Raw genomic sequence first — 18,544 nt, forward strand, 5'->3', positions numbered from 1 at the left:
GATGCTTTAATCCAGCCAACATATTCACCTTGAAGTAACTCCCATTCTTTCTGGTGTCGACCCGATCCTTGAGTTCTTCGTTTCTTACTAGGTGGCTCCTCCATGCTTGCTTCCACGATATTTACTCTATGTATATCTACGCATGCGCATGTCAGCGCATTTTTTTTCCCCGTACAAAAGTCGGTGTACGGCGTACATGATTTGAAATGGTAAAAAAATGTATAAAATACGTATAAAACGTACAAGTTGACAGGTATGCAGTCGTGCCTCAACATCAGGTGCAGGTGGACCTAAACAACTGACTCCGCCCACACAGGTTTTCAACCTCGAAGCGCCTTCTTTCTTTCTTTGTTGTTAAACCTAACCCCAACCATAACACTAAACCTACCACATTAACGATTATGTTTTGAAAACTGTATTGAACAACAGAAATTTAAATCTGACTGAAACCCTAATACTAACCTCAACCGTCCAGGGATGCGCTATCTGCTGGGGACATGTATTACTGCACTTCCGCCTCTTCCTCAAACCATTTATAGTTAGCTGCGCCCCGGCTGACAGAGGTGTTTGTAATTTTCGATGCTTCATAATGTGTTTTAAAAAAATAACTTCATGCCATAATTCGGCGCATCAGTAAATCTGCAAATTTTGTTTGGAAAAAAAAATTGTTTAAACCATTTTCGTATGGGCGGAATCAAACGTTTAAGTCCACCCGGAGTTAGAGCATGCCTCGAACTGCACTCTGCCTCCAGGGCTGCTTGTTGGATTCAGGTTCGAAATTCCTGCCCTCTGTCTGCAAATCTGACGTCGTGCGCATCCTTGGGTTAGCTCATTGTCTCAAAAAGTCACGACGAGGAGATAGTATTTTGTGAAAAAGGGAGTGTGCAGTTTCATGTTTTGACCACACGTGGCACTAGGAATTCAAAATTCTGTTTCCTACATAGAGCATCTTTAACACTTACTGTAAGGCCTTATGATTTGCACATAGTCCCCTCCAAAAATATTGGAACGGCACAGTCAATTACTTTGTTTTCATTGCATACTGAAAAAGATGAATATGAAACAAAAGTTCAGAATTCCAGCTTTTACTCAATTAATCGATGGAATAATTGATAGGATAAACAATTTTAACAGGAAGTGGCCACATTTTTTTAAATTAATGAAATAAAATAAAATTAACATTTTATCAACAGTAAGTGACATGTTTTCAACAGGAAGTGACCCGGAAGTGACCCAATTTCAACAGGAAATGACCTAATTTCAACAGGAAGTGACCCCGAAGTGGCCCAATATCAACAGGAAGTGTAAAATCTAGAAACTTTGAGCAAGATGGCGGAGTGAGTAGTCGCACTCTCTCGAGCTCTCGACATCGAATCTGAATTAATGCACAAATTGACTTTTGTCTGAAAATTCTTGGCTAGAGTTTAGCCGAGGTAGACAACAAGACTTATGGTGGAAAAGAGAACGAAAACGACCAAAATTCCCCAAAAGTTATCCAAAATTCATATATATTCCCCAAAAATGCTAGTGTCCCTAGCAAAGAGGCTAACGTTAGCTTCTTATCTAACAAACACAATTATAGCAGCAATGAAAAAGACTGTAACCTGCAATCAAGCTTTGAAGAGGAAAAATTCCCGCTGCCCGGGACTCCAAGTAAGCCCCCGGTTCCGAAGAAGCTGTCTTTGTTCTCAAATAAAGATTCAGGGCTCATCTCGTACGAAGGGGTGCGCTCCTTGGTGAAGGTCCGGAATGAGAGGGTTTACACATTGAAAAGAGAGTGGAGAAGAACGAAAGTGTTCCTCTGAAAACCTGAAAACCGTCAGCGAGCTTGAACGCGACAATCGTAGATGGAACCTGCGTCTCCAAGGTTTGCCAGAAGACAGTGTGACCAGTGTTTGTCAAACAATTCTACTAGAGGGCAAGGAAATACTGCGTGCTGCTTATTGAACACTGGGTGGGAAAGCCTCGACAAGACAACGCAAGACCCTGAGGAGTCATTGTGAGGTTCAGCTATCAAAGATACAGGGATGCTGTGTGGAAAGCAGCTAAAAAAAACTCCTATCTCCAGAACAAGGGTCTTTGCTTCATGGAAGATTTGACCCAGGAGGACAGAGAGAACAGACAAACTATGGCCCCACATAAAGAAGGCTCGTGCACTGCAAAAACTAAAATCTTCAAAAGCCCAAGTGGAGCCCTGTGGGCTTTCTCCCCTATGGCATAACCCCGATTTTCAACTTAACAACCAATCGTTCTATTTAGGTGTGTGGGAGCAGAAAGGAATTACACATCTCCACCATCTCTTCTCAGATAATATGTTTATATCATATACATCCTTGCTCCAAAAATACAAAATAAAAAACGGAAATTTTTTACATTATCTACAAGTTAAAAATATGATAAAGAAAAAAATTCCAACACTTCGGGGTACGCTCCAACCGCCTGTTTTAGCTAAAGATATTAACAAGCTTTCTCCGACAACAACAAAAAAACTTTCAAAAATATATAAGTTACTTTCATATACTGATAAAATGTCTTTACCCATCTCAAAATGGGAGACAGACTTGTCTAAAGCACCGGAATCTGACTTTTGGATTCAAGTTTGTGAAAACGCATTTAAAACGACAAAACACACAAATTTACAACTTATCCAATATAAAATTGTTCACAGAACATACATTACTCAATATATGATGAAGAAAATGGGACTCTCAGACTCCGACACAAAACACTACAGACACTTATGTTCATGCTTTATGGTTATGTACTCCGGTTATGTATTTCTGGAATAAAGTCTTAGAAAAACTTTCCGCTATCTTGGACTGTAGGATACCTTTATCTCCAAACTTGAGTTTGCTAGGTGACCTAACAACAACTGACTTACCACATAAACAATTTCAATCTACACTTGTAGCCCTTACTATCGCAAAAAAAACAATTCCTAACTGGAAAAATAAACAAACTCTGAATATCGACCAATGGTCTAACCTCCTCATAAATCACATTTTAATGGAAAAAATATCTGCCTCAAATAAAAACCAAATATCAAAATTTATAGAAACATGGTCTACGTATATAGAATTTTTTAACCTAATTCTGGTAACTTAATTCTGCCTGTTAGCGAGAGCCACCACATCGTGATAACTTACATTGATGTTTCTGCATTTGGCAATTTATTATTATATTATATTATTAGTATGGGATTTTTTTTAATAGGTTTTAGGTGAACTAATGAATACACACACACTCGCACGCACGCACGCACACACACACGTACGTACACATACTCACCCACATACAAAAAAAATATATATATAGAGAGCAATGATGACATGTCAAATCGAATGAACAATACTGAGCTCTCCAGAGAAAAAAGAAAAAAGAAAAAAAAGAAGGCTCGTGCACTGCAAAAACTAAAATCTTAAGTAAGATATAATTTCTTGAATTTAACCTAAATTTGCTTATTTTGATTTGACAAGTTTTTTTTTAACTTAAAATGAAATTGTCAGGCAAGATCATTGTGCTTATTTTAAGATACTTATTACTTAATCATCTTATTTGATCAAGCAGTCTTGGCGTTGAGTGTTAACAGCCAGTTTTAAGTACTGTGAGGATTAAAACAAGCCTTTTCCACATTTTAAGATGACAACTAACCAATATCAAAGTCCCTGAACTGAAGTTTCATGAGTTTTCTTATTTTAAGGTTTTGCATAATCTAGTAATAAGATAAATGGAAAAAAATACAAGTATGAAAACAGACGAGTGCAATATGGTTCAGTTCATTATATTTACTAGGCTCATTTTTCCTTCTTTCAGTACCAGCTCAGTGGTCTAGTGGTAGAGTGCCTACCCTCAAACTTGAAGGTTGTGGACTCAATTCCTGGCTAGGTCATGACAAAGAAAATGGGACCTGTTACCTCCCTGCTTGACACTCAGGCTAAGTTATCCAAGTGTAAAAAAATAAATAAATACTCATGTATTTTAAGAAAATAGTTCTATTTATCACAGCTTGAAAAAAGTCGACATTACTTGTTTTTAGTCAAGAACTAAAACTGAACTATTTTCAAGACCGCAGTGGTTGATATGAGCCTAGTATTATTTTCTTATTTTTCAAAATCTTACAGGTAAATTTAAGTAAAATGTTCTTGTTCTTGTTGGCAGATAATTTTGCTTATTTTCAAGTAATAATTTTCTTATTTTACTTTATTTTTTTCTTAAATTTTCTAGTCCTTTTTGCAGTGTGGGAAGGGGAAGACAGCCTACTTTGTGGGAGGAAAAGATTTTCGTGAATGGTTCGGAAATGTATCCCTAATATAATACTTCTAATTATGTAGATTTGTTTAATAAGTGCCTTTAGACTACTCAGGTCATTTTCTTAGGGATGTTTTGCACAGGTTTTTCTAAGATTAATATTTCTTGATTTGTTGTTTTAATTTTAGGTAGAATATATGCTGATTCATAAATAATGTTTAGTTAACAAAAATAATTGTGACGGAGGTGCACAGTCAAACTATTACATTACATTTTGTGCTTAGTTTAAATGCTAGTTGTTTGTTGATGTTGATCTCAACAGTTCTTTGCTCACTTTCTACAGTACGGTTTAATTGGTAACCAAAATTCCCCCCCCAAATTTTTTTGTGGGGGGTCTACTTGTTATTTTTGTGTAATGCTTTCTTTTGTTTCCTTAAATGCCAGGGGGTTATGTAATAACATTAAGAGGAAAGCTCTTTTTCTGTTTGTAAAACAATTTAATTCAAACTTCTTTTTTTTCAAGAATCTCGCTTGACTAAGGAAAATACCAACTTTTGGAGGTCTCAATGGGGCAAGGGCGGACTGACCCACGGGGGTACCGGGGATTGCCGTCGGTCAGGAGGGCCGGTGAGCCGGGCCACCGGAAACAAACAAATAAAAATAATAGGAACAACGCATAGATCGGCACCAGTGGCGTGAGCAGGGGCGGACTGACCATTGGGGATTTCAGAAAAATTCCTGACGGCTGCGATCCGTCCAACGCCAATTTGGACTGGCGTTTTTTTTTTTGCGCCCCTCGTGTTTTACAATACACATATAAATCTTTTAGGGAAATATATGTACAGCCAGCCCTTATAAATTCAGGCCGACTAGTCGAGATGCTGTCAAGAAAGCCACAAGCCCTCAACGGCCCCACAGCTGCGCTCACCGGCCGCCACCTGCGAGGACACACACGGCTGGCGCCTGGCGGGGTGACTCGCCCAAGTCAGCTTCAAACACAAACTCATGGCAATGCGTGACCAACTGACCGTTGATGCTTCGTTGGAATGTCGCTTTGTGACCAATAATAAGCAGTGCTGCAGTAGCCAATTAACTACAAACAGTAGCGCATGAGCGCTTCAGGAGCGCAAGAGCCACACCATCCCCCCACTCTGTAAGTTAAAGGAGCTTGCTTCTAGCAAGATATAGCAAGGGGAAAAAAAGAGAAAAATGTCAAAAAGAAAGAAGGCAGGTGAGAAGCAATCGTGTGATGCTGAAAAAATAAGATGGAAGAAAAATGCTTGATGAAAGTGCAACCAAATGTGCAAAAATTACATAGTTTTTTAGTGGAGGAAGGGGGCCCAAAGATGCTGAGGCAGGTTTCACCAACACGTCGACAGGTAGGCCCGGTGGAAAGCACATTTAATATGGCTCAATATTAGACCAAGTAGTCCATACATTTAATGCAAATGATTTTGTTATGGAGCATCATTGATTGATTGTCGGTGCAATTGTAGCAATTATTTGGGTTGCCGTAATGGTGAATGAGAAATTTAGACGTACTGAGGGGAGTTAATTTCCTCAGCAACCTGTGGGGGCAGCACATTGACTTTGCTTGTTTCTAGGAGCAAAATAAACGATAAAAATCCTATTATCAAGTATTCATAATCTGAAGTTGCTACTTAGCTACTTTACTTTCTTTGCTTTAATAAGATAAATACTAATCCACTCAGAAGACACAAATGATTCGGCAGAAATGAAATCTCTAGACAACAAATGTATTTAGTAAACACGCAGATATATCAGACACAACCTAAACTATTAATGAAACGGAATTAAAATGTGAATCAAAGATAAAAAGAAAACTTGCAACCTAACGAACTAAGATAAAAAGGTAATGAAAAAGGTGGATGGGAAAAGAAAGGGAAGCGTTTTGACCTGTAAATCCTTTTTTATATTTGGATCAAAACGTTGCGCCAGTGGTATGGTCAGATTGCAATAAAGGTGCACGGGAGAGAGAGGGACTCGGCGAGCGTCGATCCTCAGTTGGAGCCGATCTGGGCAGTCGGCGCGCGCGCAGCTGGAATGCTGCACCGGAGTCTCTGGCTGATGGTGATGAGCGCACGACTGAGAGGCCGCTGTAGGTCCCAAGTAGGTGGAGAGGTGCGCGTGCGGCGTGGAGGCTGCGGAAGTCTTTGGTTGGCACAAGTCCCGGTAGGCTGGAGCAGAAATCCGTGGGTCGCTGGCGCGCAGCGGCTCGGTGCCTAAAAGCAGTTGTGGAACCAGGTCGGCGGGACGCTGCGTGATTCAGAGAGCGGAAGGTTTTGATATGTTTATGGAATGATAAAGTGCTGTCGAGGATGACACCCAGACTCTTAACCTGAGGGGATGGGGAAACTAGGGAGTGATCAACAAAGATGGAGAAACTGTCAGCTTTGGATAATGTAGATTTTGTTCCAACCAGAAGAACCTCTGTTTTGTCACTGTTGAGCTTCATGAAGTTGTGGGTGAACCAAGAGTTGATTTCGGATAAACAAGAAGTAAGGGAGGGAGGAGGGAGATGCTAGGTTTGCAGGAGAAATAGAGCTGGGTGTCATCTGCAAAGCAATGGAAGGAGATGTCATGTTTCCGAAATATAGTGCCAAGGGGGAGGAGGTAGATAATGAAAAGTAGGGGGCCCAGGACGGAGCCTTGGGGAACACCTGAGGAAACTGGCTACGACTGGGATGAAAAGGACTTAAGTTGAATGAACTGAGTGCGGTCTTTGAGGTAGAAGTGGAACCAGGCACGGGCAGTGTGGGTTATGCCGATGGAGGAGAGTCTATTAAGAAGGATGGTGTGTGAGATGGTATCAAAGGCTGATGACAAGTCAAGGAGAATGAGGATGGAAAGTCAAACGGCGTCAGCTGCAATCAGAAAATCAGAGGTAACTTTTAATAGAGCTGTTTCGGTGCTGTGTAAGGGACGAAAGGCGGACTGAAAAGGCTCATAAAGACAGTTGTTTGATAAATGAGAATGAAGTTGAGTGGCGGCTACTTTTTCAAGGAGTTAAGAAATAAATGGTAGATTTGAGATAGGGCGGAGATTATTGTAGTTATTTGGGTCTAGACTACGTTTATTCAGGATGGGAGTGACAGCTGCGAAGCAATGATGGGACAATGCCAATGGAAAGGGAAGAGTGAGATAATGGCAGAGATGAACTGGAGTAATGAGGAGAGGCAGGTTTTAACCAGGTTTTGTAGGGAGAGGATCAAATTGACAGGTGGAGGACTTGGAGTTGTGGATTAGAGCTGCAATGGAATCTTTGTATTGAGAAATGTGCTGTAAATACATTTGTTTGTCAATTGAAAGCCCAGTTTTCCTGTAGAGACTTTCAAGTTGTCGACCCTTTGACTTCATTGCTCGAAGTTGCGGGGTGTACCAGGGGGCAGTTGAAGAGAAGAAGACCGTACGTGTTTTCAGTGGAGCAAGAGAGCTGAGGATGCTGGTAAATTCAGTGTTGTACTGGGCTGCAAGTGAGTCGGGCTCGGAGAGGTAATTTGGAATTATGATTTGGTCGATGTTGGAGCAGAGAGTTTCAACATCAATGTGCTTTATGTTTTTCTGGAAGGAGATTATGCGGGGAAACTTAATGGGAGATAAGCAGAGAGTGACGTTAAACGTGAGGAGGAAGTGGTCAGTGACATTGAGTTCATCAGTAGAGCAGTTGGAGGGTGTAAGACCGGAACAACAAATAAGATCCAAGGTATGGCCTTTGGAGTGAGTAGGGAAGTCGGAAAATTGATTGAAACCAAAACTATCCAGGCATGATAGAAAATCTCTAGTAGGGGCGAGATTTTTATTTTCAATATGAATATTGAAGTCTCCAAGAAGGAGTACATAGGGGGGGGGGGGCAGAGTTAGTAGAGTGGACATGTCATTCAGAAAGTCTCTGTGTAATTTAGGTGGGCGCTAGACTGTGGCAACGATGGTGGGGGTGGGGAAAGATGAGAGCATTCAAATCAATTGAAAAGCAGGCACGGAGACTGGAAACGTTTTCCACTTCTCGCGGTGAATTATCGCGAGCCCTCCTCCACGGCGGTTGCCGCGGGGACGAGATATGTAAACAAAGCCCGGCGGAGTGGATTTGTTGAGCTGTGAGAAATCATTCGGCTGCTGCCATGTTTCGGTCAGACAGAGAAAATCCAGTTTGTGGTCAGAGAGGAGATCCTGTATGTGGTGGCCCTTACTTGTGAGTGAGCGAATGTTCAACAAGCCGAAGCGGACCGCTGAGTTGTCTTGCTTAACAGCATTAGCCGACTCAGGTCAGCAATCCGTGCAGAATTTTTACGGGGGCAGCGAAAAGTGGACCAGATGGGTTGAATTGTTATTGATAAGTTGTAGTGAAAGTTCCGGCGAGATCCACGGTGAATACCTCTTCTACGAGGCGGTGTACTGGAGTTGCCCTGCCGCAGTTAGATAGCAGAATTGAAACAGTTCAACAGAGACCATCTTGCGGGGCCACATGGCGGATGACAAGACGCAACCATGGGAAGGTAAGCTAAACTTAGACAGCACGAGACACGCCAGAAGCGATGTATCAATAATTGAGCGGAGAAGAGACATCACTCTAACACTCGGATAAAAGCAAATAAAATCAACTAACAAATTTAAAACAATTTTTGGAAATTAAAAACAATAATACTAGTACAATTTTGACCGGAGAGCAGCGGCAACCAGTCGCGCCAGCATCCACTCAACCGGATGTCCTTTTTTCAATAGTTAACTCATTCACTACCATTCACGGCCATCGACGTCAAAAAATCATTTTAACTATTTCTATTAGTTGCATTTTTTTTCCACTTTTGTTAACAATAGTAGGAAAACCTAGATTTTTTTTTGTATATTTAGAACAGATATAAAATATCATGAGTTAACTAGTGAAGTCACGCGACAAATTGTAATCGCCTGACGCTCCTAATTTTTAATAATCTTTTATTTTTTAAAAAAGAAGAAAAGATTATTGAAAATTAGGGGTGTCAGGTGATTAAATTTTTTTATCGTAATTAATCGCATGACTTTACTAGTTAACTCACAATTTAAAAAAAAAAGAAGAAAAGATTATTAAAAATTAGGAGCGTCAGGTGATTAGAATTTTAAATTGTAATTAATCGCATGACTTCACTAGTTAACTCACGATTAATAATTTTTTTTATATCTGTTCTAAATGTGCAATAAAAACAATTATAGATTTTCATACTCTTGTTAACAAAAGTGGGAAAAAATGTTAAACTAATAGACATAGTTAAAATGTTTTGAAGATTTTGTCATGGTTATTGGATTGACAGGAGTTGGACAATTGGGCAATTTTTATATTTGTTATCATTATAATTTGTACTAAGCATGTATGTGATTTGACTGCCTTTGATAAACTCAGCTAGTAGCTACTATTGCATTCAACTGCACAAGATATTTATGTATTCATTTATTTTACATTTTCACCTTTAGATGGAGTGTACCTTATTTTTGCATCGAGCACCACTTGGTTACATTAAGTTTCTGAATTTTGTTTACTGAGCTTCTAAATAACCCATTTCTGGTGTTAAAGGTTTTGAGAAGTAGTTCACATTTTAGTACAGTCACAGTAGCTGGCTTGGTTGATTCTGTGTGAATGTCACCGATAGGCTATAGGGGAAAAAAATGATTTAGTGGCAGTGCAACGTTAACATTTTTATACCAAGTTTAGTAAGGCAGGCATCAACATGGCATCCTAAAGTGCTTTGAAGGTCAACGTCATAAGATTCTCTTCAGTTTGTACCACAAAAATGACGAGACCTAAATTCACTGTCACCGCTTATTGTTTTGTATTTGGAACGGTGGAACGTGGCAGGAGAAAAAAAAAAAGGCCTTTGTTTTGTGCGCATCGAGGGCCTTTCCAACTAAAATTCCCAGGCTGAATTTGGAGCCCAGTCCCCCTGCAAAGGTGTAACATTATTTGGCTTTCCCATAGCGTTCAGCTGGAGTAGCCTCCTTAAACAACAGGTTTAAGGAAAAGGTTTTGACCATGAAATGTGATTCAGAGGGTTACTACATTTGTCAAGTTATTGACCATAATGGCAAAATGTTCCTAATTTCAAATATTTATGGTTACAACTCAAAGAATGAAAATGTAAACCTTCTATTGTCCATTGAGGCTATATTTACAGGATGGCTGACCAAATTCCCTGATAGGTGGGGATTTCAAAACTGTTTTGGATGGTTCTATAGATAGACTTATACCTTCTCAGCTAAGTAGTACTGACTCGTACTTAACTGACTTAATGAGAAATTACATCTGAAAGACATATGGAGAGAGAAGAATTCTGATTCCAGAGTATATACTTGGAGCAATAAAACTGGCTCTAGATGCAATCTCGATTATTATTATTTTTTAAATCAACAGGAAGTGACCTAATTTCAACAGGAAGTGACCCGGAAGTACCCTGATTTCAACAGGAAATGACCCGGAAGTGGCCTAATATCAACCTTGTTTCTTTCTTTAATGTTTCCTATCATCCTTGTTTCATTGTTATTTTGCTTCCTTTCTTCCTTGTTTCTTTGCTTCTTCTTTTCTAATTTCTTATTATGATTCCACTGTTTTCCTCCTTCAAATACTTTAGCATTTTTTGATGGATTCAAACCATTTCAACTTCAACATGATCAGCTATTTCCAGCTCATTGTATATCATTCCATGTCATTCCTTATACTTCAACATCATTTAATATCATTCCAGATAATTCCTGTTTTTCATTCAGCTTCAGAGCCTTTACACGCAATTTCCTCAGAAATTGTCGTTAGCACATAATTTTTCTAAAATGTTTTGGTTTTGTACAATAACATCCTAATTAGTGTAAATCGCAAGACAGTTAGATCTTGCATTATTAAAAATACAGAGACAAAGACATTGCAGCTTACCTGCTGTTGTGAGGCAACCACAGCACATTTCAGACATGGTGTCCAGTCTGAGCTACAGGCCTTTCATAGACACCATAAAAAACACAGCATGATCTTTTCAGTCATATACAATATGAAAGTGTGGCTTTCTCAAAAGTATTATATATACACTGCATGAGCTTACATGTGTGGTGACGAGCATCTCCACCACATCCAGCCTTTCCATTACGCTCCTCATATCATCTCTGAGCTTTCTCAGGGTAAAAAGGATTTGCTGCTGAAGATGGACCTCATGTTGCCATTCTGGCACACTGTCTGAAACATCTCCTCCCCTTTCTGCACCTGGACCACCACTGCTCATTGGAACATCCCCTTCAAATCAAATAAGTAATTTAACCTTAAAAATAATGCATCATATCATACTATAGTAAGTATGGATACAGTTATTCAACATTCTAAAACAATTTGCCATAATCTAATTCATTATGCTTACATTCCCTCCAGTTAAGGTATGAGTCCTCCAGGTGACTGGTTCGACTTCTATTTGTACCCTGATCCTTTGCATCCTTTTTCCCCTCTCCACCATGACCTGCTCCCACATGTCTGGATTTGATTCGGCTTTCTTGCTGTTGACGTTGACATAGAGATGACTCCACGGCCACATAGTCATTGAGAAACCCAGGAGACTTCACAAGTGGTATCTTTACCAGAAAATAAAAGAGTTTTTGCTATGGTTCAGGTGAATGTATATGTATCTTCAATCTACAGGTGTGGCAACTAATTAGCAGTTTTGCTTGTGTCATTTTGAGAATGTGAGTGTGTCAGACCTTAAGGTTATTCAGTTCCTCCACTGAATCCACTGAGTCACAGAAGATATCACAATCAGATTTGCTGGTCAACACCGAACTTTCACAGACTCCAAAGATTTCAAAAAAAGAATATGTTAGAAGGTCAAAATAACATATAACAAAAATATAAATGGTGATGTCAGATCCGCAATTGCGATATTGCCGACTAAAACGGCACATTTGCGCAAGCCTGGTTTGTTAAAGTGATAAGTAGGAACGGCAATTGTGTCAGGCTGGTAACATCAAACTGTCTTGGAAAAGTAATCCAATGGCTGCCGCTGTTAGCCACTAGCAATGTTAACCACTAGCACCGTTAGCCAACGCTATACACACTGGCAACAGGTGCCGTACAATACAATGTCAGCGTAATGACCATAAAATCACATGAATAAGACGCATTTTTTCCATATCCAAAATCATCCCACCATACTATACTCGGGATTAAAAAAATAAAATAACATTTTATAGACTCTTACCAGTAGGCCTACATAGATTTTATAGAAAGAGGCGTACTTACTTAGCAACATGATATTTAATGTCTAATGTTACCAATGTATTATGTAATTAAGTACGTTGTTTCCAGAAATTGTTCGTGTCTAGTCAGTAAAACTAGTCAAACTAAAAGCAGCAACAATTGTTCATGCTATCCATGATGGAAAATGCCAATGGTGATGCCAACTTCAAAATAAAATCTTTCCAAATGCAGTAATACACAGGCATTTCCTCCTTTGGTCGCTTTTATTTTGAGTTTTTTCCCGGCAGCATGTCGTTTTTTGTGTCACTCTAGTTGCGATGTCTTGCAAATATTTCACCACCAATGTCATCAATACAACGTCGTCCCGAAATCAAATTCAATCATGAATTGAGGACGCTAAAAAAACAACTTCATTACGCTGACATTGTATTATGTTGCCAGCATTCACCGCCAGATCCAGCGTTAGCATCTCCAGCATTAGCCACTAGTTGCTAGTTAGCCTGCAGCAAGCAAGATGACGAGGGCCATCAGATTACTTTTCAAAGCCAGTTTAGACAAAAATGACTGCACACATCGAGGATGACAGCCTGACATGGGCTGATCACTTTTCAACAAAACAGGCTCAATGTGTTGAGCTAGTGTTGTCACTATTGAGTATTTTTGGAATCGATTAATCTATCCTTTATTCAATCGATTAATCGGCTAATCGGATTAATTTAAAATGTGCATTAAAGTGTATTATAAACGCATTTTCCCCTGATTACTGTTTATTAACCAGTGATTGGTGTTTATTTCATACTGTATTTGTATATTGATTAAACAAAATGGGGATTGATGTTGTACTATGTTACCGGTTTGGTCATTATTTTCCAAAGTAAAAACCGGTGGTTGCAAATATCTTATTTTGACTAAACACAGAAGACAATCAGTCTTTCATGAATGACTACATAAATAAATGAACAATTATTTTTAATTAAATGGCTCCAAACGATGAGTCGATTATTAAAAATAAATGTTGATTGACTTGATAATTAATTACTTTTCCTTTAATCAATTAATTTTGACAGTTACAGTTGCCACAGCAACAGCGTTTCACGAAAAATCACAAGGTTAGCGTTTCAGCATTATGAAAACCAAAGCACTCTTCTGAGCAAATATGAGGTTGATGTGGTTCAAAGAAAAAAATTGTCAGATAGAGGGATGAATCCTGAAGTTAGGAATCAAAGGTGTGATGGTCAATGTTGTTAGTGGGTATCTGCCACAGGTAGGATGGTGTGAGCTGGAGGAGAAGGAGAACTTTTGGTTGGACCTTAATGAAATGATGCAGAGCATCTCTAGAAGTGAGAGAGTTGTCATTGGTGCAGACTTCAGTGGACATGTTGGTGCAGGAAACAGAGGTGATGAGGAGGTGATGGGCAAGTTTGGTATCCAGGAGAGGAACGCAGAATGACAGATGGTGGTTGACTTTGCAAAAATAATGGAAATGGATGTTGTGAATACTTTCTTCTAGAAGAGGCAGGAACATAGGGTGACCTACAAGAGTGGAAGTAGGAGTACACAGGTAGACGGTGTAATCTGAAGAAGATTAGCAACTGCAAAGTAGTCGTAGGTGAGAGTATAGCCAGACAGCATAGGATGGTAGTGTGTAGGATGATGAAGATAATGAGGTTCTCTTTGGGAGTGACCAGGATGCATAGAATCAGGAATGAGTACATCAGAGGGACAGCACATGTTAGAGGCTTTGGCGATAAAGTCAGAGAGGCCAGACTGAGATGGTTTGGACATGTCCAGAGGAGAGATGGTCAGTATATTGGCAGAAGGATGCTGAGTTTCCAAATGCCAGGCAGGAGGTCTAGAGGAAGACCAAAGAGGAGGTTTATGGATGTCGTTAAAGAGGACATGAAGGTAGTTGGTGTGAGAGCAGAGGTTGCAGAGGACAGGGTTAGATGGAGGCAACTGATTTGCTGTGGAGACCCCTGAAGGGAAAAGCCGAAAGGAAAAGAAGATCTACTGCGCCAAGCCCATTGAAGGGATCCAGTTGAAAAATTGTCAGAAAAGCCTTAACATTGTTGATCATGCCTCAGACCGAATATTGTGCCTTTTCGGCAAAGGGCGTGGCCATTACGGTTTCGCAAAGTCTGATGATGCACCGTGTCAATAAAAGCTGCTTTAAATTGATTCAGATGATCCTGTCTTCTCAAAATGTCACACATTTAACGAGAGTCCAGGCCTGAAGACATCTATAAACTTGCATTTCATGGTAGTGGTAGCACCACCTACTGGCAAAAATAAATACATTTTTTTCAACATTTTTCTCCAAGCGGATTAACCGGATTTACCTGCACTCCTCTCAAGCCTCCAACTTCTTTAACTAGAATTTTGAAGGAGTGGCGGCTACGATTTACAAATGGTGGGCAGCCGCCACTGAATGAACGGAAACACTGCACTATAATATTACATACTAATGGTATTAGGGTATTACTGACCTTTTCTGAGATTAAGTAGTGTCTCTGGAGGCCGCGGCATGTCAACAATAACGGCATAGAGAGGCTCAAAATGGTGAAACAGTGAGGCGTTTTTTTCATTCATTGGCAAGGAGTCAATGACCTGTCAGTAAACCACACATTTACAGATAGATTTATTATACTGTACAGTATATAATGAAAGGCACTGAAATATGACATGGGTACTGCCAAATATGAACTAATTTACAGTAATAGGGTCTGATGCAATTTGTGACTGGAGGATAAGGCATGCTACAATGTTAAAAGGGAAAGGAATTGGAATTTCCATGAAATTTAGCGATTTTCTAATGCTGATTGCTAAAGAATGGAAAAAGATAGAAACTAACTTTTTTTCTGCTGAAATAAGAGACTCTAAGGTTTCTTTTAGTAGGCCATGTTTATATAGCAATAGAACACAATACTCTGCGGGCCTTGCAAATCAGTCAACATCCAGTGAAACAGTTGGATTAAGGGGGTTGCCCAAGTGAAAATGGCAGAGTGAATGAGTTAATGTACCTCCTGTGCTACTTTCTTCATCTCATCCACATATGCTGCCATGGCACTTGTGCAGCTCATGTCTCCCAGCCGGCTCCAGGCATCCCTAAGATATACGATGGTACACATAAGAAACAACTTCAACTACAGTACATCGACAACATTATACAAATTAAATTTTACATCAATTAATTAAAACTCAGTCACTGATTGCTATTTTAGAAAATTTAAAATCATTTAATACCCACACAATATTGTGTTCAATAATTATGTATACAGAGCAGTTGCGGCTGGTGATCATTCAAATCAGGGAAAGTTCATTCTTTACGCACGCCTCAGACAGATCATCCAATCCTCACACAGTAGCCGAATGTCCGACCGGCCGGTCAGCCGGCCCACTGTCTATAAACAGGCCGCGTTTCACACAGTGGAACAACCCACTCTACGAAGCAGCCTCCAACTGTGTAAATAAATAAAAGTGCTGTGGCACCGCAGGGCCAAAGGAGAAGGAAGTCATGTCAGTTATTTGTGATAAATAGCTGATTCTAAGGGTGGGGAGAAAAAAAATATTGCAATATATTGTTGCGCTCTTTGTTGTAATAAATATATCGAAACACTGAAGGCAGTATCGATATTTTATGACAGCACACCAACGCGCACATAAAGGTTTCACCCCACCATTAAGACGTGTCAATAAAGCAAGCTACGAGTTGGTCAGGATTGGACTATGGCATTCCATACAACACAACACAACCATTGATTCCAAAATGAATTTGTCAATGCACACAAAATGTTATTTTTCAAACAAGGCTTTTAACATTATGGGGGGAAATAATTTTCCCCATAGCACTGACATATGTTGCCAAATACAAACCATTTGTAACGACCCACTGGGTCCCAGAATCCAGGTCGTGGCACTGCACAGGGTCCAAACATTGCCTGTTTATATAACCCGTAAAAGCGCAGCATGACGTCATACGATGGTTGGTAGGAGCCTGTTTACACACAATGATCAAGCGTTACTGTCGGAGCATGATGTAACATTTAACATTGACAAGTAACACTAAGTCTGAACAAATACTAATTCAAATGGGATTATTAGTATTACCTGCTAAAAACGTAGTTACTAATGTAATCAAAGTACCATAATATTAAAGTAATGTAACAGGATTACTTTTGGATTACTCAAATATTGAGTATGCTCATGAAGACAAACTAAAAATAAATATCACCACAATATATATTTTATACAATGTGCCACTGCTATTTGCGAGTGATAGGGGCCCAGGCAGCCTACAAATTGCAAAAATCCTTGTGTAATTAAAAAGCATGTAGGCTATTGATTGATTGATTGATTGATATATTGATTGATTGAAGGCCATTTGCTGTCAATGAAAGCAACCACACCTCACAGTTTGATTGATAGATAGATGGACAGAACTCCGTTTTGATATAACTGAACAAAATTAAATTGGTAAATTTTAAAGTGTACCATCCTTGAATTGTGGCGCACCACCGATTTGAGGAAAGATGAACACCAGGCATAAATGGGTATAAATTGATTTGATGTTGCTGATAATTTGTTTATTTGAATTTAATCGACTTGAATAGCTTGGGCTTTGGAGACCTTTTAAACGGTGGTCTTGAAGACAAATAACCATGGGTGGATGGGGATGGATCGCTACTGAAGAGGATTTAGGACAAACGCAGAATCAGCAACATTTCTGTTGTCTAGTCTAGTCTACCAATACTGGGATGGCATTGCGGATGGGGTATTTCTCAATTTGGTGAAAATAAAAACTAGCGCCATTTAATTTTCGTGCCGGGGCAAGTCTAGTTTATAGTATATTCAGGTGCCGATATTGGGAATTTTGACGTATATCGGTAACGGCTAGGGGTGTGAATTGCGATTTGATTCGATCTGTATCATAATTCATAGGTCACGATTCAATATCGATTAATCCCGATACAAATCTATAAATTGATTATTGCAAAAAAAATAATAAACTCAAATTTAGAAATACTTATCAGTAAACTTGTACATGTACACTGTAAGATTTGTATGAAAATGTGCTTCAGGCTTATAATTGTGAACCACTGTATTTAACAAACAGGTTGCAATCTGTTTCATGTTTGAACAGCATTGAAATAAAATATTAAGGCTTAATGTTCCACTAATATAACATTTTTCCATGCTAAAACTGTGAACCCCCAAGTAGGACTTTTTTTTTTAAATATTTCCATTAAAAATTGATGTTTAATCATCGATTCGGCTGCATTTTGAATCAATAGAGAATTGTGTGCTGCAATATTGCGATATATTGCCGAATCGATTTTTTCTAACACCCCTAATATATATATACAAATTTAACACTCCTAGTACGGGCCTTTTTTTTTTTTTTATCTGATGGCCGATAAAAGGTAAAGCTAAAATCATTTTAAGCTATTGATTAAAATTTTCAGTTAACTTTATACAAGATGCTGCTGATCCTGGGAACCTTCTAAACCTGTTGTTTTTGTTCAACATTAAAACAAATAAATGTGAAAGTTTAAGATTTCAGTTTTGTTTTAAATTTTGGAAAAAAAACGAGCTATGGTATTTACTTCTTTAAGTTTCCATTATTTTTTATAGACGTACTGATAACCTTGGGAGCTCGCTGAACATTTTTCTAGAAATTTAAAATTAAGTATATTATCTAAGATAAGAAAAAAAAACTTCTACAGTTTGAAAAGTCTGAAAATTTGTTCAATAAGCATTAATGCTTTAAGACATTAGAACAAAGTCATGATTGGCATTTGTATTTAAAAAAGTTTTGACGCCAATATTTGTTTGTACTGAAAATGATTATCGGCTTCCAATATTGGTTATCAGCCTCGACTACTAATAATTTGCATCGGTATCAGCCCTGAAAAAAAAACATATCGATCTATCCCTAGTAGTTTAGCATGTCTGTGAATTTGGTAGATGCTGCCTCACTGGTCATAAGAAAACTACACCCATGTGCACAGCTAAACTGCACTTTGCACTTGACTTGCATTGGGCGCCGAGTGTTATGCAACAGTCCATTGTGAATAAGTCATG

The 18,544-nt window shown here is 39.0% G+C and overlaps 1 protein-coding gene across 7 annotated transcripts in view; it reads right to left on the minus strand.

Annotated features, from left to right (window-relative positions):
- acbd4 (acyl-CoA binding domain containing 4) overlaps positions 1-18,544 on the minus strand; it is a 39,391-nt gene that overhangs the window by 11,465 nt on the left and 9,382 nt on the right. For 6 of the 7 annotated variants that reach the window (XM_077549893.1, XM_077549894.1, XM_077549892.1 and 3 more), the window contains exons 3-9: positions 16,337-16,457; positions 15,484-15,568; positions 14,950-15,070; positions 11,968-12,056; positions 11,634-11,841; positions 11,325-11,512; positions 11,162-11,221 (exon numbers count right to left, since the gene is read on the minus strand). In XM_077549893.1, coding sequence (XP_077406019.1) covers positions 11,162-11,221; positions 11,325-11,512; positions 11,634-11,841; positions 11,968-12,056; positions 14,950-15,070; positions 15,484-15,568; positions 16,337-16,457 — 872 coding nt within the window. Of the gene's footprint in view, positions 1-5,989; positions 6,526-11,161; positions 11,222-11,324; positions 11,513-11,633; positions 11,842-11,967; positions 12,057-14,949; positions 15,071-15,483; positions 15,569-16,336; positions 16,458-18,544 lie in introns of those variants that run through there. The other variant, XM_077549891.1, reaches the window with a different exon arrangement.

The sequence above is a fragment of the Vanacampus margaritifer genome, chromosome 18 (genome assembly GCF_051991255.1).
Source record: "Vanacampus margaritifer isolate UIUO_Vmar chromosome 18, RoL_Vmar_1.0, whole genome shotgun sequence".
Taxonomy (NCBI): Eukaryota; Metazoa; Chordata; class Actinopteri; order Syngnathiformes; family Syngnathidae; genus Vanacampus; species Vanacampus margaritifer.